This window comes from Arachis stenosperma, chromosome 6, assembly GCF_014773155.1.
Source record: "Arachis stenosperma cultivar V10309 chromosome 6, arast.V10309.gnm1.PFL2, whole genome shotgun sequence".
In the NCBI taxonomy this organism is placed as follows: Eukaryota; Viridiplantae; Streptophyta; class Magnoliopsida; order Fabales; family Fabaceae; genus Arachis; species Arachis stenosperma.
The window spans coordinates 138012268-138036895 of NC_080382.1; the positions used below are offsets into that span (position 1 = coordinate 138012268).

General features: G+C 33.4%; 3 protein-coding genes across 5 annotated transcripts; 1 reads left to right on the top strand and 2 right to left on the bottom strand.

The window, feature by feature from the left end:
- On the bottom strand, positions 1–3121 carry LOC130935734 (mediator of RNA polymerase II transcription subunit 6). Its single transcript, XM_057865614.1, has 6 exons — positions 3024–3121; positions 2559–2843; positions 2010–2184; positions 1562–1631; positions 924–1033; positions 1–365 (listed from the first exon to the last, which is right to left on the bottom strand). The coding sequence occupies exons 2-6, from the start codon at positions 2807–2809 to the stop codon at positions 201–203; spliced, it is 771 nt and encodes a 256-aa protein (XP_057721597.1). The 5' UTR covers positions 2810–2843; positions 3024–3121; the 3' UTR covers positions 1–200.
- Positions 3122–3587: 466 nt separating this feature from the next.
- On the top strand, positions 3588–7869 carry LOC130932789 (probable UDP-3-O-acyl-N-acetylglucosamine deacetylase 1, mitochondrial). 3 transcript variants are annotated; one of them, XM_057862203.1, is made up of 7 exons: positions 3588–3674; positions 3819–4127; positions 4342–4551; positions 4744–4845; positions 6086–6150; positions 6992–7136; positions 7362–7869. In XM_057862203.1, the coding sequence occupies exons 1-7, from the start codon at positions 3624–3626 to the stop codon at positions 7410–7412; spliced, it is 933 nt and encodes a 310-aa protein (XP_057718186.1). In that variant the 5' UTR covers positions 3588–3623; the 3' UTR covers positions 7413–7869. The 3 variants fall into 3 exon arrangements, with proteins under 3 accessions (XP_057718186.1, XP_057718188.1, XP_057718187.1); XM_057862205.1 differs by having other exon boundaries at positions 6998–7136; XM_057862204.1 differs by having other exon boundaries at positions 4345–4551.
- Positions 7870–9285: 1416 nt separating this feature from the next.
- Positions 9286–12756, bottom strand: LOC130936309 (uncharacterized). Its single transcript, XM_057866359.1, has 4 exons — positions 12536–12756; positions 10642–11717; positions 9778–9814; positions 9286–9695 (listed from the first exon to the last, which is right to left on the bottom strand). The coding sequence occupies exons 2-3, from the start codon at positions 11526–11528 to the stop codon at positions 9778–9780; spliced, it is 924 nt and encodes a 307-aa protein (XP_057722342.1). The 5' UTR covers positions 11529–11717; positions 12536–12756; the 3' UTR covers positions 9286–9695.
- Positions 12757–24628: the final 11872 nt, after the last annotated feature.

The following is a 24628-nucleotide window of genomic DNA, read 5'->3' on the forward strand; positions in this document are numbered from 1 at the left end:
TAATTCAAAAAATGAATGATATTATTCTATCTTACAATGAGCCTAGTTGATGGTTACTACATTACTAAATTTCATGAAGGCCCAATAATTTAGACCAAGGAATGAAGGAATAATAAAAGTATAAAACACAGTTCACCATGTTCCAGAAAGGGCCAATGTAGGGAATGATCAGCTTTTCCATATTGCGATTTGTGTGTCATTTACATCAATTTCATTCTTTTTGCAGGTCCTTGATCAACAATGGGATCGCCAGGAGGAACCTGCAACTCTGCTCCTTCTTGAGCTTCGGGGCCTTTATCAGTTTCTCCTGCTGCAGCAGGAGCATATCCTTCTGGAAATGGTGGTGGTGGTGGGGCAGGCGGTAGCTGCAGCAGGAAGTTAATACCCATTTAACACTGACAATCACATATGAGAGAAACAAAAAAAATCTGGGAAGAATGTGGTAAAACTGTAGTAGTTCTTCACATTTTATCAACATATTCTGAAGTCTGAACTTCTAGAGTAAAGCTTGTATATTTACCACAAAAGGTAACAACGTTGATGCATGAATTGCAAGACTTCTAAATAAAGAAGAATGTGAATAACAGCATATTTAGTGACCCATATGTTTTAAGCAGTTTTTGTGACAGTCAATAAAGTAGACACACAAAGGCAAAAGACAACAGATTTTGTTGATAGCATAACCATTAACCAGGATATAAACATTTTATATTTTCTCAAAACTACTTCCACTGTATCCATATACATTAGTTTAAACATGTACCAAATTTTGAAGTGGTGGTTATTTTGGATCGGGGGAGTAATATAATGGATATTCTAGACAAGGATTTTAAAATTCAATCTTCCGTTTCCCCTTAATCCTATTTTCCTCTCCTTCACAAAACAAGTTAAACATATAGGGAAGTCATATTTTTTAAACTTACCTTGCGCTGCAGGGATGCAAGAATTTGATCCACGCGCCTAACTTCCTTCAAGTCAATTGTCTCCTTAGCAACCTTTGATTCCGTTACCAGAGTCTCATTTTCAGAATCAACTGATCAAGCAAGAAAAATCAAAATTAAGTTAATGTGAGTGAAAGTCAGCAGTGTACTGTTCTATGGTCATAAGCTTCAACAAGATCATGACATAGTTTAATAACGAACTATGCCCATAATTAGAGTCGACTAATTACTATAGCAGTATAGTTTTAGTTACAATACACTTATAAACCCTGTTGTCAAGATACTCTGGTTTAAAATATCTCATCTTTACAAGATTTGGTGTATTTGGTTGTAGCATAGTTGCATGTTCAGTTAAAAATTTTATGGACAAACAAGTTTGTGGTAAAAAATTAGATATCCAGCCTCCATCATGATCACTTGTATTTTCCCTCTCAAATTTGTCGAGCAGTTGGAAAGTTTGCTTTATTGATAGATTTTCCAGTTTTCTTTTCTGCTATTGAGAAGTGGATCTCTTTGTGTTCCAGGTTTTTTTGTATAGTTTTTGTAGCTACAAAATCATTCTTCACCAGAAAAGAAAAAAGTTTCGTCTTTAAGAAACAAAAAACAACGATCTCTCTTACCATGTCCTATCTTCTCCAGCTTTGAGGCAGCTGTAGTAAAGGCTTTCTGTATATAATAGAGTGCCCTTCCCTGCAAGATCAATCACAAAACCAGTTTTGAATAACACCTTCTCTCCCAATGTAAAAGAAAAGATAATAGATTACAGAAACTGTATAGGGGAAAGCTTTTAATTTTTATGCACCAACGACTAGTAAATTATTTTTTTCTATAGTGTCAGCTGGAATTTAAAATGATATTCATCAAGACTTTGAACAATATGAACCTAATCCAGATTTCATATGGGGAAACAATGAGCAAAATTTCACAACTGAAACTTTTTCTGATTTTCACAATCTAAAGTCCCCATCTCATATCATGCAAGCTATTCAGTGCAAATCAATTGTTTTGAAGTTAGAAAATTACCCCAAAACAGCCAAAAACGAAAATGTAAATCCAGCAAGAACTTACAATTCGAGCAGCAAAAACATTGCATAGTTGTGGTGCCTGGTAAATTGAACCATCCAAGATGTAGTATGCCAGCATCGGAGTAACTTTCTCAGGGCTATCTCTCTTTTGTTTGCGAATTACAAAAAGGTGGGGTTCCAAAACTTCACTGAGCATATACTCTATCCCTGTCATCTTCCTGAAGAATAAAACCTGGTTTAGACATCTGCTTCACACCTTAAATCATTTGATGCAATTTACTAATTTGCAGTAGCACCGCTAAGCCTAAACAAAATTCAGATTTCCCAACAACTTGGTTTCCTCAATAACCTACAGAAATTTTCAACCGAAAGCTTTCTCCTTTGCACACTTCTTAACAGAAATCAAACTCCAAATACTACAAATTTCCAGCTCTAGAAATTTCATCTTCCCAAACCTCCTAATTTATCGACCAATCAATTCCACAATTTCCACATATTTTGACAAATCAGTCAACACCAAACTAACCCAAAATGCAGATACAACGCAACAATGGCATACACAAAAAGGAGTTTGAGATGGTTGGCGTCTTACGATAGTTGTGAGATGTCGAGGGGGTGGACGGAACGCATTCGAAGCTGCTCATTGTTGCAGCCCCAATCATAAAAGGGGGACAAAGCAAAGTAATCAAACACCAGGTTCCGATCCAATGGGTAGGTGTTAAGCCAAAGCTGGTCTCTGAAGCATATTCCAGTCATGTCGGTCCCTGGAGTTGGCGGCGGCGGTGGCGGTCCTCCGTCAAACACTGGATTTCCCGGAGGCCCCATCGGTGGCGGTGTCGCCATCTTAGGTTTTATGTAAAACGAGCTGCTCCTACTCCTAAAAGTGTTGTTTTCAATTATCAATAACAAATAATTTTTAAAAAAATCACAAATATAATAAGCAATAATCTACAAAAATCTAGAATCAATATGGAAAGCAAGATAATCTCAAAATTTATAACACAAACAACCTATGAAGTCAGCAACTTGTTTCTTTTGAAAAAAAATAATGGCATACCGACGGAGAAGCAGAGAGGAGGGGGCGGCGGTGAGTGGCCGGATGGTAGTGCAGTGTGGCACTGGCGGAGGAGAGAGAGACCTAAAGAAGTGAGAAGCTCTACCTCTCACCCAATGTTCTATTTTCTATTATAAAAATAATTAAGAGTTAACTGCGAAAATAATTACGTATTAATTAGAATTTTCATTTAACTTTTATTATTAAAAAAAATTTAAATACTTTTATTTAATACATATAAATAAATACATTTAAAATTTAAATATTTTATATTTTTAATAAAAAAATTTTAATTTATAAATTTAACTCTTAAAATATAAAATAGATAAATTTTAAAATTTATACTAAATTTAATAATTTAATTATTTAAATTTTATTATAATTTTATATTTTATGTACTTAATTTATATTTTAATTTTTTATAAAATCTCAATTTTTCTTACTCTAATAATTTTTCCTACTCTATTTTTATATGGGCAACTTAAAACGTTTTAAAGTTTATCAACAATAAAGTAGAATTTAAGATAAGTTGTTTTATTCAAAATCCAAATTCCGGCCCTAGTAGCGGGCCTACTCACATTAACGTAGCGTTGACAAGTGACAATGACTGCTTTCAACTCCTTCAGATCGTCCAAATTGGTCTCATGGAAACCTGTTCGTAATTTTTTTTTTCAGAAAGCTTTATATTATTCTGATGAAAATCACTTGCTTAAAATTTCCCAGAAACCAACTTGAGAAAATCGTTGTTCTCCTTTTTTGTTTCTATTCAATTGAAGTGAAAACGTCCATGAATCGCAGACCGGCAGGCTTCAGCAAACCCTAGCGAATTGCGTAGAGCGGAGGGGCAAGGCTTTGCATTCAGGAAAGGGTTCGACAGTGCGATTGTGCCCTGGGTTCGCCGGCGAAGGAAGGTACTTTGATTATCGGAGCAATTTGATTCCGGCATCTATTGATTTTGTTCAGGTGTCGCCTCTCTGTACCACTCTCTGTAAAAATGGTTTCCGTGTTCGAACCGTAGAGCACTTACTTTCTGCATTGGAGGCTGCTGGAGTTGATAATTGCAGAATTGAGATTGAAAATTTGGATGCTGAAGAGCGTGATGTTGAGGTAACATTTTTGAAATGTGTATTCAATTGTTTCATGAATTGTAAAACTTTTATATATTTCAACAATATAATTTAAAAGCCAATGAGCTATAGCTCAAATGACATAGTCTCTCCATATTCACCTAGAGATTAGAAAAACATCATCTCCGTTTGGTGCAGAAAAATATCTCTAGTCTATTCTGATTGTAATTGTATTATTGATTTTCTTTTTTTAGCAGATTCCTATATTTGATGGATCAGCAAGAGAATGGGTTGAAGCAGTGGATGAAGTTGGTTTAAAGGTGGCAACAACCCGGGATGGCAAACATTGTGAGAAAATGGCAGCACATGTGAATGAACCGGTGTATGTTTGGAGGGATGATTCTTTTGTTTCTGCATTTCCTTCAAACGTGGTTAAGATAAGTTATGGCATCAGCTTTCCACAGGTAAAGAATGATTGATACATTGGATTGAGAATATTCTTTTGTTCCCAAAGAGTACTAGAATACTATTACTAGTATGCTGATATTTTAAATTCAATTGATGTTGAATGTAAGGTCACAACTCACAACTGCAGATTTTATCTATTCATAGATGCTTAGCATTGAGTAATAAGCAAGTACACTTCCTTCTTGTAGGCACCAGCTATAGGCTCCCAGTGGTTTTCTACACCATCTGTGGACAATTTGTTTTATACCAGACAGATCGCTTTGGCAAGAACCTTCTGTATTTATGAGGAGGTTAGTACGATTTTCTATTTCTGATCTAGTTATTGCCTTTGTGTTGCAATATGTCATTTAGTGGAGAATCATTTTAGAGTTAATATGTCATTTGTGACTTGTCACTTATATTTTATCACTAAATATACAAGAATTATGCCTTATCTACTACATGGGTTCAATTACACTTCATCCAGATTTGTACTTGATGCATTTGATTAAGATCTACAATGAGTACCCATCACAGCCATCATGACATTGTTAAATTTAGCCAGATATATAAATTAAATGAAAAGTAGTGTGAGGGGAATACAGGGAATACAGAGACCTAGAAAAACTATAATAAAACCACAAGAGATTTAGATTTTAATGGTATGACTTTGCTTGATTCATGTAGTCAACTTTACCTTGTTGGAAATGTAGCAAACTCTTTTCTTGTGGAAATAATTCATCCGAGTATCATTTTGTCTATGCTTAGGTGTGGGTAATATCACGTGCACTAAGAGTTTAGTGTTTAGGAAGGGTATGATGTTATTTTTGTCTTTTGCTGCAAACAAGTTACTATTGTGATTTACTATATTGTTTTTTGCAATGAAACCTGCGGGCACATGGGGAATAGGTTAGTGGTTACCTGGTTTTATAGGCACAAATTACATATATACGAGACCCATATGTTTTATGGAATTGCATCAGTTTTTGCAGTAATATTTTTTTAGGTGTAATTGTGTGAGAACTAAGATCTAATAGTGTGAAGGAAGGTAGCAGAATATGAATAATAGCGCTAAGATTTGATCTCTACTAGTGATCAAAATAGTGTGAAGAAAGGTAGCAAAATATGAATATTAGTGATAGGAATGATCTCTACCAGTGGAGTTGTGATCTCCTCCTTTGAGTGTGTTGATAATAATTGATAAGGAAAAAAAAAAGGATGAACAATCTTGCTGAGTATTCAAGAGACTCAGTTGTCTCCTAGTCTTATCTTGTTTTTCCAATTTTCTAAGGTGCTCCCCCACAGTTCTCACCCCTTGGCCTATTTAATTCTCCTTCAAACAGAAATAACAATCTATCATCTCCCTCATGCTAACTTACCAGGTAGACAAAGTTACACAAACATTCATCTGTGTCTTGCATGCCTAACTTTTCAAATTATCCATAGCAACAATTAAACCCCTGAATTTTTTTTTTTGTTCTATATATTTATTTCCATGTGTTCGACATGATGCGGTTCACACTTTTAACCATGCTTTAAAATATCTTTCAGATCGAGCAAATGCGCAATGTTGGACTTATCAAGGGGGGTTCTCTGGAAAATGCCATTGTATGCTGGTAAAACCTGCTACTAATATACATTATTACTGTTAATGATGATCAAATATATGATAGCTACTGAACCTATTTAATAGCTCTGGGAATAAACCATGGTAAAAATCTTAGTAGCAACACTTTTGCACATACGTTGGATAAAATAAACACATACTTTGGCACGTACTCACAGCTAAAATTTTTTGTCCTATTCTGCAGTGTAAAAAGGATTCTCACTATAAGAGAGTTGGTGTTTAGCGTTCTTTTTAATAAAAAAACTCACTCTCAAGTCTCAACGAATAATTTGCTATTTGTGTAACTGACCAGTCTAGGTAATCATCTTATTGTACCAACCCTGTCTTTGAAAGATGATGTAAATATACTTGACTTGTGGTAAGGGAGGTTAGAGATGGAAAGTTATGATGTAAAATGGGATGGACTCTTCAAGATTTTCATCTGTTTAGAACAGCATAATAGACGCTTAAACAAGTAGGGGTCATTTAACTAATGCATATATTTCAATTACCATAAATATAGGATATGATTACAATTGCAAGATATCGATAGCCTATACAATGAATTCAAATACTATGAGTATGGACACAATTTAAAGTAATATGCAATTTATTCCTTGAGAGATTTGCATGACATAAATCTAGTCTTTGAAAGATATTCAGCATCAAATAAGTTTAGAAATAAAGTGATATCACACATTCGCATTAGCCCCTGAATGTTGTTTGACGTAAGTCCCTCCCTGATGCCCACCTACATAGATTCGTTTGGTATCTGGTGATCTTTTACAAAGTTATGCACTCATCATGTATTTGCTTCTGTATTACTGTATAACTGTGGTTTTCTTCTGTAGTACCAGTAAAGGTTGGTTGAACCCACCTCTGCGTTTTAATGATGAACCATGCCGCCACAAGGTCTTAGATCTTATTGGTGATCTTTCACTTTTTGCTCAGTTTGGGAATCAAGGACTTCCAGTGGCACACATTGTAGCTTACAAGGTATGGCCATATGAGCCTTTGGTTCTATGTCCTTCCTTTCGTTGGATCTCTGTCACTTTGCTTAATACTGTGTCGCTAGAACTGCACCCTTCCTCTTGAAATTTAGAAGTGCCACTTTATCTCGATGCAAAAGAAGTTGCATGCTCCAAAATTTGATTCCCAGATCGGATTATGCCCCCCATTCAGCATGATTTTTAATGCAATTGACTCATAATCTTGTTGCAGGGTGGCCATGCTTTGCATGCTGGTTTGGCACGCCAGTTAATGGGTGAGTGATTTCAAAAGCTAGTGTGCAGCCACGATTAAACACGAGCCAGTTGCAGGTTCAGGCGAACTTGTTAAAGTGGTTCAGCAGGCTTGAGCTTCTATGCAGCCAAGGTCGCCCCATGAAGATATGCTGAAAGGAAGATGTTATATAAGTTTCTGTAACGTAACACACGCAAGTAACTTGTATTTTTTCCAAATTGAGTTGCGGGGAAGCAAATGGAGTTGAAGACATCCTAGCTGGGAAGGCACATGGCCTCCCTCTCGGAATGCATGTTTTTTATAGGGAAACAATTCACGTGAGCAGGCTTTGAGTAATTACTAAATCAGTACCTAAGTTTTTTAAATTGGATACTTTGGTCTCTCAAATTTTAAAATACACAAAACAGTCGTCATCATTTATTTTTGTTAGACAATATAGCTCTCCTATATTAGTAGTTACAGCTGACTGCAGACGTGAAATATTAACTTGCACACATTGATATTAACTGAGTTATCCTCAACTCAGTTTCCAAGAATAAAGTACAAAACAATTCTCAAAAAATTTAAAATATCTCATTATGAAAGATTTTAAAAATTTTAAAAGTTCCTCTGAATGTTTTTAATATTTTTAAAAGTCAAAGTTTTATAACATTTTTACTAATTAGAATAATAAAATATTAATAAAAAATATATAATAAATAAAGAATACAAAAAATAACAAAATATATATTAAAAATATTTTTATTTATTAACCAAAAAATATCATAAGAAATAATTGTTTCAAAGTTTATCTGTTACGTGATTTGGGCCTGAACGTGAGGTCCAGATTTTTTTTGATGCAGCGTGAGGTGGGGAGTGGTACAAGCATCCGACTTGTGTCCAGTCGAAGTGTTGCCATCTGAGTTTTTCGTGAGGAGGTGGGGAGTATTATAAGTAGGTTTTTTGTAGATTGGGACTTGAATATACTCAAGAAGTGTCTGTATATTTATAGTAGAGTAGAGAACTATCCTTTGTTGAGGTCTATCTTTTACATAAGATATGGATAGTAGAAGATATTTAAGAGAAATAGTTACTTATTTAAATAAATAAGGTCGGACTATCCGTGTCGTGCCCGAGCTCAAGAGGTCGAGTGAGTAGAAAAGAAGCCATCTTTTTTGAGTAAGTCTTTATCTTTATTATTTCTGACTTTATATTTTTGGATCAGGATATGAACATGAATAATTAAATATTATGTTTGATTAAAAATTTTAATTTATTGAGGTCATATTGAATAGAATCGAATGTAAAACTTTAAAATGCGGATAGAATTAGAATTGAGATATTTTCAACTTGCAAATAAGATAGAATTATAGTTTAAGGTTTAAATCCTACCTATGGCCAGCACTAGCAGTGTCGATATTTGTGCGCATCCATTTAATTGAGTTACTAATCATAGTTAATTTCATTTACAAATTATTTTTAAAAAATAGCTTAAAAAAAATCGAGGGACCCACAAGGCATTGACGTGAATAATATTTAGTGGTATCTGCAGAAGCTAAGGCTTGCTCTCGGAGGAGGGAAACATTTCTCCGCACGCAATAATGTCTAAAACATATATTACTCAGTGGAAACATGTATTACTAAGTGGAGTAATGACGTAATCTCCTAATTATTTTTTGAAAGAAAATAAGAGGTATATACTCCTAATAATAGGTTTAAAGATTCTCTTAATACAATATTTAGCTCAAACTTACATCAATTGTAATTTACACTATCTAAACTTAATTAATGTATATAATATTTTGGGATAAGATTGTTTTTCAGACACATTAATGATCATTTTTCATATTTCTATTCATTGACATTGACATAAAACATAACATGCCTCCCATAGAGGGGGTCATTCTAACATACCACAAGTCCATCCACAATCAATTGAGAATATATACAAATAAGAGGTAAAGTAAAATAAAAAATTATAGTTAAGAGGCAGAATTGTAGCCTAATCACTAGCTAGCAAACTGTGTTCCACTTAGATTCAGCAAACAAATGTGACTTCAAAGCTAAAAGCATAAAAGAAACTTTTTGAATATGTGACAAAATGGAACTGTCAAATTCATAGAAGTTTCCCAACTTAGCACATCTCAGTGCAAAGTGCAAAAAGATGATCTAAAAAGTAATCTTTGCATGGTTTTAACACATAATAATTGTTATTGCTCACCATGCCCCCTGCCACTACTTCCATTTCCCTTAATTTCATAACTAACTTTAAAGGGAATGGATCAAAAAGGCTCCTTATCACCATTATTGCGTTCTTTCAAGCCAGAAGGAAGTCTACAGTTAGCAGAAAGTTCATCAGGAATTTTGCAAAATGACAAAATGGAAGACGAAACATTATGCGGAAACAAGCACATACCTAATTATCAAAGAAGCGTGATCGGCGCCTATGCGATCTGGCAAAGGACACAATTATATATTATTTATCTTATATTGAATCGATGGAAAATGGTGCCGGTGCCAGGCAATCAGATATATGAAACCTCAAAACGTTAAAAACAATAGTCGGAAATAAAAAAAGAAAAAAAAAAGAATAAAGTAAACAGAGCATATCGTATCTCAAAGTACAACAACACACAGTTGAGTATACAATAGTAACTTGAAGAAAACCGCGACAAATCAGGTTGCTAAAAAATGAGTTAGATAAATTAAAGGATCCTCTTGAGATGACCGTACAAGACCAAGTAAGGCATACATTTTCAGAATTGACCGTATCGTGTTAATGTGAAAAATCATTGGTGAAAATCTGCACGCGCAATTTGCACATGAAATGATCCTCACCAATGAGATCACATTTACTTTCATCGACACGACAAAACATCAAGACATCAATACATGAAATAAAATATTATCTTTGCCAGTAATGCAAATTGCAAATGATACAATATCCACTTAAAATGTGAGTTATATTATTATCATCAGAAGGTACTATATTCTTTTAAAAAAAGAACGATTCCAAGTTTATAATAATAAATATATGATGGTGGCCTTGAACAGTAAAAACAAGGGAACAAGTTTAGAATGTTCAAAAAGGAATATTTCAGTTCTAGTCGTGCATCCTTTCATCACACCATAATATAACGTTTGTGCATAGAGTACTGTAATGAAATGATCATACCTCAAGAAATCAGAAAGTTAAGACATGTCACATAAAGATAAAGTACATTTACACTACAATATAGCAAAAAGCAACAGTCGATATAAAGGAAGACAAGTTTATTACCTGCCGTAACCACGGTTACCCCTTGAGGGGCCCCTTGTACTAACAAAATCATCATCAATCTCATCTAGCCCATAGTCATTGTACTCCAAGGATACAACAGAACCTTCATCTGAATTTGAAGTATCATAACTTAAACGGCGATTACTCCTTCTGGTATCACCTACTCTTGCCCTCCTTCTATTTCTTGAACTTCTGAAGTTGTCAAAGACTTGATACAATATACAAGAGGTCCACCAATTGCCATCATCTCCAGGGAAGTCCTCAAACTCATCTCTAGAATCATCATCCCCGTATTCAATCACATAATCTCCCAAAACCACGCCCCTCGGGGTTTCTGAATGAATAGTGCTCAAAACATCTATAATCTCAGAGGACTGTTGGAAATTCTCCCAATCAAGCTGTTGAGCGGGATCTATTTTTGACGGACGGGCATGAGGATGTTCAAGTTGAGCATGTTGCTGTAACTCCAAGTAACTTCCCATGAATTTACATTTCACCTCATCACAGCAACGTTTCTTCTCATCAAGATGCGAACGAGCCTTGTCAACAACAATCCACCCAGAAACCTCACCCCTACACAATGGACAACTCAGCTTGCATCGACCATCTGGTGCCACTTGCTCATTATTTTCTATGGCAGCATCCGGCACCACTGGAACATTACTTTCTACAGAAGTTTCATCAAGTGCTGGAGATGATGACATACCACAAGCACTTTTGAAACGATCCAAACAATTAGAGTGCAGATGGTTCGTGTCACATAGAAAAGGACGACATCCTTTTTCATAAGATGAACACTGAAGGAGCACACTATTATGAGGGAAATCTAAGCATATGGGACAGACAACGTCCTCCCAACTGATATCTAACAACTCAATATCCTCCATGCTGTTTCACCAAGATTGGACTATGCTATGAAAATGACCGAAACCATGAACAGTCTGCTTTATACAAAAATTCTGTATGTTCTAGCACATGGATTGCTCCTTACTCTCAAGATTCTCAACACCAACGTTGATGAAAACTTGGTGCTATATCAAGCAAATTGTGTCCCTGGTATCAGTTCTAGAACAAGCCTGGCATTCAAGAAATAAGCTATAGGTTAGAGACATCTGAAACAAGAACACAAATAACTGCAAGAAACACCTAGAACCATATCAACAACACCGCATTTTGACAAAATCACTCCACGGAAGTAAGGCTTTCAAAACTTTCAAAACGCATAATGTGAAATGTAAATTGTCAACAAGAAAAAAAACTTCTATTCTGAAGTGACAGATATGCGAGGCTTCAAGTTCTTCAGTTATTCAGCGCGAATTTAATCAATATGTGACCAGATAAATGTTGATTAACGAATAAACAGGCTTGCACACACACACACACAACAAACAAGACATAGAACAGAGCCATTTAGAGGGTCCATGATTCAAAGTTTCAAACTCCAAATCAACCATAAACTAAATCTGAAATTTCAGCAACACATGCCTACACCTAAATAGCATAAAGCTCAGCACACCAAAATAAAATTGACACTAATACACACAGTTTACCATATCACGAAAATCGTTAATTCAAATAAAATATCGACCAATCACATAATAACAATCGACTCTAACAACCAAAAAAAAAAAATCCAATTTTCATTTGTTGTATTAAAAATGGTGACCAAGTTGACCAATCCAAAATTAAAAAGGTATCCCTACCGAACAAATATGGGGACGGTAGGTACACATAAATTGAACAGGACCGATCATATAAACTAATTAACACCCAAAAAAATTAATAAGACGAAAAAAAAGAAACAAATTCTGAAACAGAGGTGATCAAGTACATTAAAATAAAATTAAAAAAAAGGGAAAATAAAAAGCATGTCAAAAAGAAAAAGTAAAGTGACCTTCTTGAACTGAAGAACTGATGAGTGATGACAGAGAATAGGGAAAGCTCGTACGGAGTGTTGTGTTGTTCGTTGCGATCTCTGTGAAGCTTTGAGGAGTCTCTTTCTCTCTCTGTGTTCCGTTGTTGATGTTCTTCTTTGCCAAGTGCAATTGTTGAACTTTATACTTTTTTTTTTCTTTTTCTTTTTTTCTTTTTCTTTTTTTCTTTTTTGTTATTTGAAAAAGGGAAAGATAAAATGATGAAGGCAGCAATGAAGGTCCTCGTAGACTCGTACACTGAAAGGAAATGACGCTTTTGCCCTTTGTTGTTGTGCGTGGCTTTAGCTCCCCCCAAACCAAGGTGAAAACTCAGTATAACTTCACGTGAAGTCCTGAGTTTTCACCCCAAAATCAATCGTGAAAATAAAATACGGCTTTGTTGATAAGGTTAGACACAAACCTTTAAATTCTGTTTTGGTTTTTAATATTTTTGGTGAATTTTATTTTAGTTTTTAATATTTTAATTATTTTATTTTTATTTTAAAATATTTAAAATAATATTTAAAATAATATTAATATTATTTTATTATTAAAATTTTTATTAATAATTAATAAAATTAATATATTATTAATAATATTTTTGTTAAAAATATATTTTTTAATTTTTTTATTTTTATCTTCTCAACAAAATTAAATTTTACCTTTTATTATTTTTTTACATTATTAATTCTTCAAACAAAGTTTGAAGAAGAAGAAAAAAAATTGAATTTACTAAAAGAGAACAAAGGTAAGAGATTAAAATAGGATTTATCTTAAACATTGGGATTAAATAATACTTTACCTAAAATTAAATGAATTTGCCATATATCATTAATCGGTGGATATTTGAATGAAGATTTTATAATTGTTTTTATATAAAGATATTTTTTTATTAATAGATGATGAATTATAAGATTTGATTTTGATATGTTATAAAAGTGTTATCTTTATTTAAAGTGTGGCTAAATAAATAAGAATTTAATTTTAATGCACGATAAAATGTTTTACACAATCATATAATCATATCCGTTCTTTTTTATGATCATTCACGCTGTCAATATGAAGGGTAATTATTTTTACTGATATAGCATGACGTAATTAGATACATGTGTAAAATTACTTTACACTGACAGTGCATCAAAATTAAATTCAATAAATAAATTATACTTTTAATACAAGTATCTTTATAAAAAAATATTTTAACATCTTTATTAGAATAAATGTTATAACAATTCACATAAATTAGAATATAACATTAGATAACCAACTTAAAATGATTGAGTGATTAATTTATTCGCTTGCTTCATTTTTTTGTATACAGAAAAATGATTTAAATATTATTTTTTTATTTTTCACATTTTTTTCAGTAAATTAAAGACTATTTATTTCAATTAAAATTCTGTTTAAGAATTTAAATGCATACATAAGATAATATTTAAAATTTTAAAATTTACTTGAACAAATAACTGAATTATTGGCTGAAGGAATCTAAGTTAGTTTGATTAAATATTGCTTTTTGAACTGGATTATATTTACGTTATAGATTTTATAGTCTATTTTCTGTCTATTAAAAAGAATTTGGTCAATTTATTTGTTTATGTTGACTATTCACATGATAGCTAATGTCAAATAGATTGAGTCAACTTTTTGGTAGTAGTTTCTTTTTTATATAAAAGAGTAAAATTTTATTTCGGCTTTTAATTATTTTGTTAACTCTCATTTTATTTTTTATCGATTAAAAAATAATATTGTGATTCTTAGCGATTAATTCTGTTAGATATTTTTTTTTGTTAATATTTTTATCTGTTAACAAATTTTATTTATATATTACATTTGTTAATGACGTATCAAAAAATTATTTCAAAAGATAAAACGTCTTGTCGTGCCAGTAATACGCTGCAAAATAGGATAATTAAATTTTTAAAAAAAATTTAAAAATATTCAAACTTCTAACTAATTTAAATATAGACATATAAATATATAGTAAAATATAAAATACGATAAATATCTCTAAATTTCAATAAGTAATTATATTTACTACATTATAAAAATAAATAAATATAAATGTATAATGTATTCAAAGATAACTTTTGTGGAATAAAAGCATCAAGTTTGTGAAAGTTCATTACGTGACTCAAAAGTCTACATTCAGTAGCCAACCCCTCAACCTGCTTTTCATTTTTAAATTAGCTCTATTAATATGAATTTTAAGATGGATTAATTGTCCACGCAATAATATAAAATATTATGCTTATTCATATTTCTTAAATTTTAAAATATCAAGTATTTTAAAATTATAGTATATTAATAAATTTTTTATTATATATAAATTTAAGTTAGGTTTAAATACATTGAATTCTTAATATAACAAAACTTTAAAATAAAAATTATTTAAAAAAAAGATATATTATGGTGTAGATGAAGTATTATTTTTTGTTTCCAACATTTGAATTAAATTCTAATTTGGTACTTAATATTTTAAACGTTTTATTTTAATCTTAAAAATTTTCAACGTCTTATTTCAATTTTAAAAAAGTTTCAAGCGAGTTTAATATAGTCCCACCGTTAAATTTGACACAAATAATTTGCATATTGAAGAGTCAATAATGATCGTCGATATAAAAGTTTTTTTTATTTTAGAAGTTGATAATTGATTGTTAGGATTTGAGATTTTGTAAAAAAAAAAAAGATCGAAGAAAAGAAATATTACAATAAAATTTTAGTTATTTTTTTTAACACATGGAAAAAAGATAGAACTTAAATAGTAACATTTATGTCACTAGTCGTATCAATTTAACGGTATCATAACATTGAACACACATAAAAAAATTATTTTTCACAGTATCCCTCAAACATTGATGAACAAAATAGTACTTTTTCTTATAGAATTACAGTGCCCCTTAATACCGCTTTTTAATTTGCATATGGATGTATGAGTGGTGTTAGACTCTGATATGGGGAAGGGAGGTGCTTCACAATTTTATGGTGTCATTGGAACACAACTCGGACCCTGCGAGTTCCCGTTCCCCACACGGACCGTCCGAGTTGCGTTTCACCAAACGCACCGTCCGATTTGATGCAGCCTAGACACGTGTCGCGCACCAGCTTCTCTCCGAACGGTGTCTTGAAACCAAACAAAGACCATGCAACCCTCTCTCACCATTCGATTACAATCACTTTCATATTTCACTCTCAACTTCACTCCCACCTTCTTCTTCTTCCTTTCTCCGTTTCTGAGTGAAGCTTTGCATGTTGGAAGAAAAAAAATCATGCCAAAACAACATAAAATTAAAGATGTTGATCGATTTGAGTTTCATATTATTCATTATCTCAGTCATCCTGATTATGTAAGTTTTGTTTCTGAATTTTTAAAATTTTTTATGTTTATAATTATTATTATTAGAAATTTAATTATTATTATGATTGTTGTTAGAAATGCAATTTAGGAACATAAATAGAATGATTATTAGTATTTTTTAATATTTGTTAGATTTTTCTGAAATTTTTTTACTAATTTTTAATTATAAATATTATTATTAGAAAATTAGTTATTATTATTTTTGTTAGTTTTTGAATTTTAAAATATAAACAGAATTATAGGGATTTTTTATAAAGAATGTAATTTTTTATTATTTTTTATTATTTTTTATTATAATTATGTTTGAAAAGAACGTTAATTTTTTTAAAATCCTTTTAAAATTATTAACTAAACGGTTATGGATGAAGTTAAATGTTATTGTTATTGTGAGAAATTGTTAGTACTGAATGATTAATAGTATTATTTTTGTTAAAGCACGTTAGGTTTTATTATGAGAATATTTAAATTTTTTTAATTGTAATTATCATTATTAGCAAGTTAATTGTTATTAATGTTGTTAGAAAATGAATGATGGCATATACTAATTATTAATATTTTTTATAATTGAGGAAAAAATATTTAAATGATAGTAAATGAGTAATTAATATTAGATATTATTCTTGTTGTAATATTGTTGAGAATTTTGATTAGGAATATATGTATTAGTAATTACTTTTATTAGTAATTAGTTATGAATAATTTTAAAGATTAATAATTAATTTTAGAAGTTAGAATAATTAGTTTTATAAGGATTGAGTAAAATAATTTATGATAGTAAGTTAGTAATTGTTAATGAGTTGACTAATAATTTGTTATGTTTTTTGTAGAAATTAAGAATGTTGCATGTGACCATCCAGTTCCTCCGGATCGGTACAACGATAGGGTGGAGGAGCATTTACGACTTATCGATTTTTATCATGCATCTTAGATTGGGGTAGTCCAATGTCAGAAAGCACTGGTGAATGCTCTAATCGAATGTTGGCACCCAGACACACATACGTTTCACCTTCCCATTGGTAAATGTGCCGTGACTCTTGAAGATGTGGCTCTAATTCTTGGTCTTCTGACGGACGGTCTTCCAATAACAGGGATGACAATGAGTAGTTTTGAAGTCTTGGAGGCGGAGTGTTTGCTTCAATTTAGAGTTGCACCGCGTAAGTCGGACTATAGAGGTAGCTGCATAAAACTGACCTGGCTGCGGGATCTAAAAGAAAATTTAGAGTTGACTAATGAAATCAGTATACAGAGGTATGTGAGGTGCCACATTATGTTGCTGATCGGGACGATCTTGTTTGGGGATAAATCTGGGGCAGGTGTGCACTAGAAGTTTCTACCCTTGCTTCGTGATTTTGGCAGTATTGGACAGTACAGTTGGGGATCGGCATGCCTAGCACACCTCTACAGGGCGTTATGCAGGGCATCTCAATTTGACTGTAAGAAAATCGATGGTCCACTAACACTTCTGCTCGGTTGGGCTTGGATCCGATTGCCATATCTATCGCCACTTCCTAGGGAACCCTGCAGTTTTCCGCTAGCAAACAGGTAATATTATGTTACAATGTATCTGTATCTTGATATTTAGGATTCAATTGAGCTAATTGAATATATCATATTAGGTGGCGTAACTGGGAGCGCGATGACCGACGATATAGATATCTGAATCTAGCTCACTTTAGGAAGGCCTTTGATGAACTTCAGGAAGGCCAAGTGTGTTTTAATTAAAGAAGTATTAGTTTCGGGTTTAGGGTATGGGACAAAATTATGAAGCCATGTTATTGTTATTGGTATTGTGGGTTGTAATCATGAGTTTTCTTTATTTTTTTCAGTTTGTGTGGGTTGCTTGTGCTGTGGATCGCATGGATCCGAACATAATTCCTGCTGAAATCCACATGCAGTCAGTTTTCTGGAGCGCTACAGTGTCGTTGGTGTCATTTGAGTGTATCGAGTGGCATGCTACCGATAGGTATAGGTGACAGTTCGGTTTCGTTCAGGGAGTACCTCATCAGGAGCAGAATCTGGACAAGGCGCATGGAGAAGTCATGACTGATCCTAAAAATCTTAACTGGGCTACGGCACCGAGTCATTCATTTTGGGTGATGCATTGGATAAACAGGTATAACCACGTTCTTTCTGAGCTTCCCATGCCTTCACAGCATCCATTGGATACTTACATGTACTGGTACCGATCAAAATTTGGAGACCGCTTGAACTTGTCAAATCTTGTGGGTCAAGAGAATGAGGGTAATCAGGATATGGATGAGGGTAATTAGGATATCGATGAGGGTAGTAAGGATATGGGTGATGACAATGAAGAACAGGAGTCATATTTGCCGTAGATATCACCTCCAAATCCGCTTCTACAAGAACAATCTTAGTTCTCAAGCCAGTATGTACCTCAGACACAGTTCACCCCATCATTTCCAATGCATCAACAATATTGGGGTATGTCACAATTTGACCCATGAGAAGGAGGTTCTTTTAGCCAGTTGCTTGGGTTCATGGCTGGAGTTGCAGGACAATCACAATATGGTCATCAGACTGAGTTCATGTCAGGTAGGTATTCGTTGGATGCGAGGCATCCGTGCCATATCTCATCGGTGGCTTCTAGATGGTTCGTATCTGTGACTCTAGTAAGAGTGATGGTGGACACTGAGTTCTTAATAGTCAAAATCCTAACCGTGTTTCCATGGGACTCATTGAAGAAAATGCTAACACACTCGAGCAAGAGACCGATGCGTATCTAGTAGACAACCCGAATGACGAGGACGATGATGAGGAGGATGAAATAGAGGAGTTCGATGAGGACAAAGAATCCTGTAATGATGGTATTATGTTGTGTATTTTGCTTTACATGTTCGATTAGTTATTTATTTTGTGTTCATAAATGGTATCTCTGTTTGGTTGTTCCTAAATGATATGTGGTATCTATGTTAGTTTGATTACCTAATGTGCTATATTTAATTGTTTTTATTAAATTGTATACAGGTCAGGCACGCACTCCGAATGACAAAGTCAAAGGTTACAATCTGAGGATTGATCTACCACGTCATAGCGCTAATCACTACACTTCATTTGTCTTAAAAAAGGCCGCCAAGAAATGCAAGAACTTTGTGAATGATGTAAAGTGGACAATGAGAAAGTAGTTGTGGTGTAATGAACTTATTTACGTATTAAACATGTGGACTATATTTAGAGTTCTTTGTATGTGTTGGACATTATGTATTAATGACCTGGACTATGGTAAGATTACTTTGTATGTTTAGAGTATTTATGTATTAATGAACTTAATATATTGCTACAGATATCATATCAAATTAACTCATTTGGACAATTGATGTCATATTATATAATGCTACAGATATCTTATAATACTAGATTGTCATAATTTATAATGCTACATATATCAGGTCATGTTAACTCAATATGAGAATTCATGTCATATTATACAATGTTACATATATCATACGTTGTTAACTCAAATGGACAACTCATGCCATACTATATAATGCTACATATATAATATCATCTTAGACTGTGAATCTATTGAGCATCTCTGTCGGCATTTGCACCAGCTGACTGACGGCATCTGCTACGACTGTGTCCCTCAGCCCCACATAGCCTACATCGCCTAGGACGACGTAACATTCGCGTGTCCATCTCATTCAATAAGCGCGTCATCCTGAGGTGACCTTTCGTGACACATGTCAGGTACGGATTCGGTACGAACCAAGGTCCGTTGTAAGCAGGCCATGTAGTAGGATTACCTAGTGACCTAAACCTTGCTCGGTACACCTGTTGAACTTGGTCCATCTTATACACATTATGCACATACACTTGCCAATACAGTCGCTGACTGGCACAACATGCGAACACATGTCTACAGGGGATCCGGTCCACCTAGAACTCACCACAGTCACATCGAAGGCCACGTAGGTCAACTGCAAACTCCAGTCCACTTGGCATCTCATGCACCTCAAAGACCTCATTTTACCGGTCAAAGCAACTAACCTGAATGTTTCCTGATGCAAGTTGGTTTGCATGCAACTTTGACGTCACGACATCAGAAAACACATGGCCAGCATTAATTCGGGCTTCCGCCTCCGCTCTTTTTCATGTGAACAACTCGTTATGCTTGTAGAATGTTGCCTTCACAAGAGCAGTAATGGAGAGATTGCGTGCACCCTTCAATACTGAATTGATGCATTCCACTAGATTCGTTGTCATGTGACCCCATCGGTAGCCACCATCAAATGCCAATGCGTACTGTTTGCGAGAAATTCGGTTTAACCAGTTTGTATACGCCTCGCCCCGTTCCCGTAAACACTGGTAACGCACTTCGTACTCCCGCACCGTCTTCGAATATCCTGGACAATAACAACATAAAAAAGAAAAAAAACAGAGGTCAACACAACTTTTGAAGGTAACTCTGTTAATAACTTACTTAAATTTACTAAAAGGTTACCAATGTTGACGACCAATTTTTGCAGGTACGGTGCCTTGAACTTTTTCAGAAAATTCGACTCTATATGCCTGATGCAAAACATATGAAAAGCTCTAGGAGGTGACCAAGCTCCATTACTGCGTTCCACAGCTGCATTGATGTATTTGTGTCGGTCGGATATTAGTCTCACACCATCCCGAGTGACTACATGTTGACGCAGGTTACTAAGGAAAAAGTGTCATGCATCAGAAGTATCTCCCTCGACAATATTGTTGTTGCCATCCTGTGAAACTGCGACTAGTAGACAACCCTTATACTTTCCGTACAAGTGAGTCTCATCCACCTGGACAACTGGCTTACAATGTCTGAATGCCCTGATGCAGGGGTAATAACTCCAAAATACTCGATCCAGTACCCGAATATCACCCACCAAGTTATCGTCTTGATATGCAGGCATAGTCTCAAAATGGACAACAGCTGATGGCTCCTTATGACACATGGCCTCAAACCATATAGGCAACGCTTTGTACGATGCTTTCCAACCTCCAAATATTTTTTCTACTACCCTTTGCTTAGCCAACCATGCTTTCCGATAACTAACGGTGTAGTTGAACTTTGATTGCACTTCTGCTATAACCGATTTTACCTTTAAGGAGGGGTCAGTCTCAACCAATGGCTTTATTGCTTCTGCAATTGTGATAGAATCCAACTTCGAATGATCCTGTGAAATGGTGGCTCTAGTACAGGTGTGACTACCATTATACCTCCTTATAACCCAACAGTACTTCCTGCTGATCATGCTAACCCTGATAAGCCAATCACATCCTGACCCATACTGTGTACACTTGGCATAAAATGTCAACGGCTTAGACTCATACACCCGGTAGTCTACGCTTCTTCGTATGGTATACTCTTTTATCGCTTTAATAATAGCTTCCCTGGAACTGAACTCCATACCAACGACAAATTCACCATCTGCGACAATAGAAATTTTTTTCCCCGAACAACCACCATAGGAAAAATTAAATTAATACACAGATATTTCAAAACCGATAATAAAGGTAAATCAATATTCACTGCATCAAGTATTATATAAATTCAAACCTTACATCATGTTATTATGTCACTCTAAACAAAATAAGAACATCAGCATCAGATGTAAAAACGGGACCGGACCGGCCGATTCGACCGTCAAACCCAATGAACCGGACCCTAACCGGTCTGGTTCTCTAAATGAACCGTACAAGGCATCGAACCAGTGCGAATAATAATTACAAAGTCACGTATTTTTTAATAATCATATTGTAGAGAATTTTAATATTATTTTCTAATAAATACTTGTAGTATATAACAGTAAAAATAATAAAATATTTATTGTTCATGTTCCATATTGGTTTAAAATAACTTGATATTTTTAAAATGTTAGTAAACACATATATTTTGAATTTTATTTTTTAAACTTCTTACTATTTTTTATTTTTTATTTACATAGGACCGGGTCAACTGGTTCAACCACTAACCCAGCAGTTGAACCAGTGACCCAGTCACCTGAACCGTTCGATCACCGTTTCGATCCTGACAACTATGACATCAACGCATGATTAAATAATGGTTAATAAATACTAATTTATTCATAACTAAATCAATAACTAACTAAAAAAACTAATACGACGAATTACGTACCTGTAGTCATATATTCCGGAAACTCTGGAACATGCATGGCTTCCAAGTCCAAAACTCGCATGAATGATGGCTCCTTAAACGGAACTTCATTTGTGAGTGCATTTGCCACCTCTGTCACATCTGGAGCTATAGCTCCGTCACCTTGATCTTCATCTCTATCTGGACCAACAAATTCGTAGTTGCTTTCGAACTCTTTTTCACTGTCACTATTATAATCTTCCCGCAAAATATTCCGGCCGATCTCAGATTGTTCAAACTCAACATACAACTCGATGAACGGGATCTGAGCCCGGTTTTCAATATACATTGAAAACATCTCTTGCATGCTCGCTTCGTCCGTCACATACTTGGTTTGAAATTGGACGAATCCACCAAACACCGGTATGGGATATCTGTATAGAATACAGGATATTTTTCTTGCCTTCTTAGAATCAATCTTTTCACAGATCACACCTTTGAACTCTTCAAATGAGATGATAAAAGGAATAACAACATCTAGCGGATTTTCACAAATAAATTTTACTCCTTCAGACGTTTGTAACAAAATCTGACCAAAACAATACACTTTTAGTAACACTTTGTCACTCATTTCTCTCAATCACAAAAAAAAGCATAACCTTAGCTACTAGATTTTCTGGTTCAAAACAAGCAATGAAGAAACCCAGAAAGAAGAAACAGAAGAAGCAGCCGTTGAAGAAGGGGAAGAAGACGCGGGTAAGCTACCACCAGTTCACTACACATTTTTATATAGGCCTCTATAATCAACTCGGACCCTTTGACTAGGTTAACTTGATTAAAAAATATTAAAAAATGAAATCGGACCATGCGATTTCATGTTCCAGTTCATATAAAACAGTTCATATAAAACATTGCCAAGCTCAAGCAAAACAGAGGGTCCGAGTTCAATCTTTCCAAATTCAAATTCTCAACATGCAACTCGGACCATGCGATTTGATGTTTCATTTCATATTAAAAAACCCAGCTCAAGCAACACGAAGAGTTCGATTTAAACTTTCCGAAATTTAATTTCTCTTACCATACAAATCGGACCATGCGATTTGTTATGGAAAAGTTTAAAACCAAAGAACTCGCACGGTCCGAGTTCTTCTACCTCACACTGCCAAAAAGCTATCCCATATATATGTTTAGTCCCCATGAATCCATATCGAAGAATAGCACACATATGCCTTCTATTTCGATAAAATTGAGCCCCTTAATGCACTCCAAAAAAATATAAGGAACCTATCCCTAAAATTTAACTTGTTACTACAAATAAAAATATAAAATATAAAATAAAATATTCTAAATCTTAAATTATAAATTTAAACTATTGATATAAAAATATAATAAATTAATAATTAAATTTTATTTAATTAACAAAAATACAATGTTCCTTAAGATGTACTCAAAGATAAGCCTATATTTGGGCCACAAATTCTGTCTCTTGAAATAATTGTGTTGGAGAGCTGAAATTCAAAATTTTTAAACGATTGAAAATAACTTAATATTTATATCTTAAGATTATCGGCGGAAAAAAAAAAAAGAAAATCTCAGGTATAAGAGTTTATTATATATTAAAAGTAATAGTATTATTTTCTATGCTATTAATAAATAAAAGCCTTAACAAATGTTAAATTTAGACCAAAATAACACCTTTTTCAAACTATTTATTATGGTGGCACCTTAAAGGGGATAGCACCTTTTACATGGAAAATATTAAACAGGAAAATGCATCTAATAGTGAAATAATTCCGCTACATTATCAACAGTATTTTTGTCAATATCTATTGACTTTTATTTATAAGAATATTTAATAGAAATATCTTTGTAGATGTGTTTAATAAAAATATCTTTTTTATAGCTGTGTTTAATAAAAATATTTTTATAGATATATTTTTTGAATGTATCTTTTTGTATATATATTTAAAATATAATAATTAATTATTGTTGGTAATAAATTAGCAGATAATATGATAGTATTCTATATTTTTCATAGTAAAAATACTAAAGCCTTTAGCGCAAGTGTTTTCATCAAAGAAATCGCTAAACGTGAAAGCGCGTCTAACGCCGTATACAAATTAATAATTTGTTGATTTATATACCATTTTTTTATTATTAACTATTAATAATAGGAGCGAAACATTATGTAAAAGAGAAAATCTCTTAAAGAGCTTATTTTAGTACCTATTTTTCAAAACTATTCCCAGGTGACACCATGTGACATCCATACCTATTACCCAGCACATTAGCATTAGCAGATTACTGATTAGCAACCGGTTAAATGGCCGCTTAGACCAATTAGTTAGATGAACAAATTAAAAAATTTTGAATTATAAAAGCGCATTTTATTGTTCAAACAAATGGTTAGAAATCGAAAAATACATTTATCTTACCTGTTTAAAAACTTTTAATGGTATAAAATTAAATTAAATTTTATTAAAAATTAAATTTCAGTTAAAATTAAATTAAATTCTAGTATTTAAAATAAATTAATAAAATTATAAAATTAAATTAAATTTTAGTGTTTGAAATGTTTATCAAATAAATTAAAGTTTTATAATAGATAACTTTATTTTTTTAACTAATTTTTTT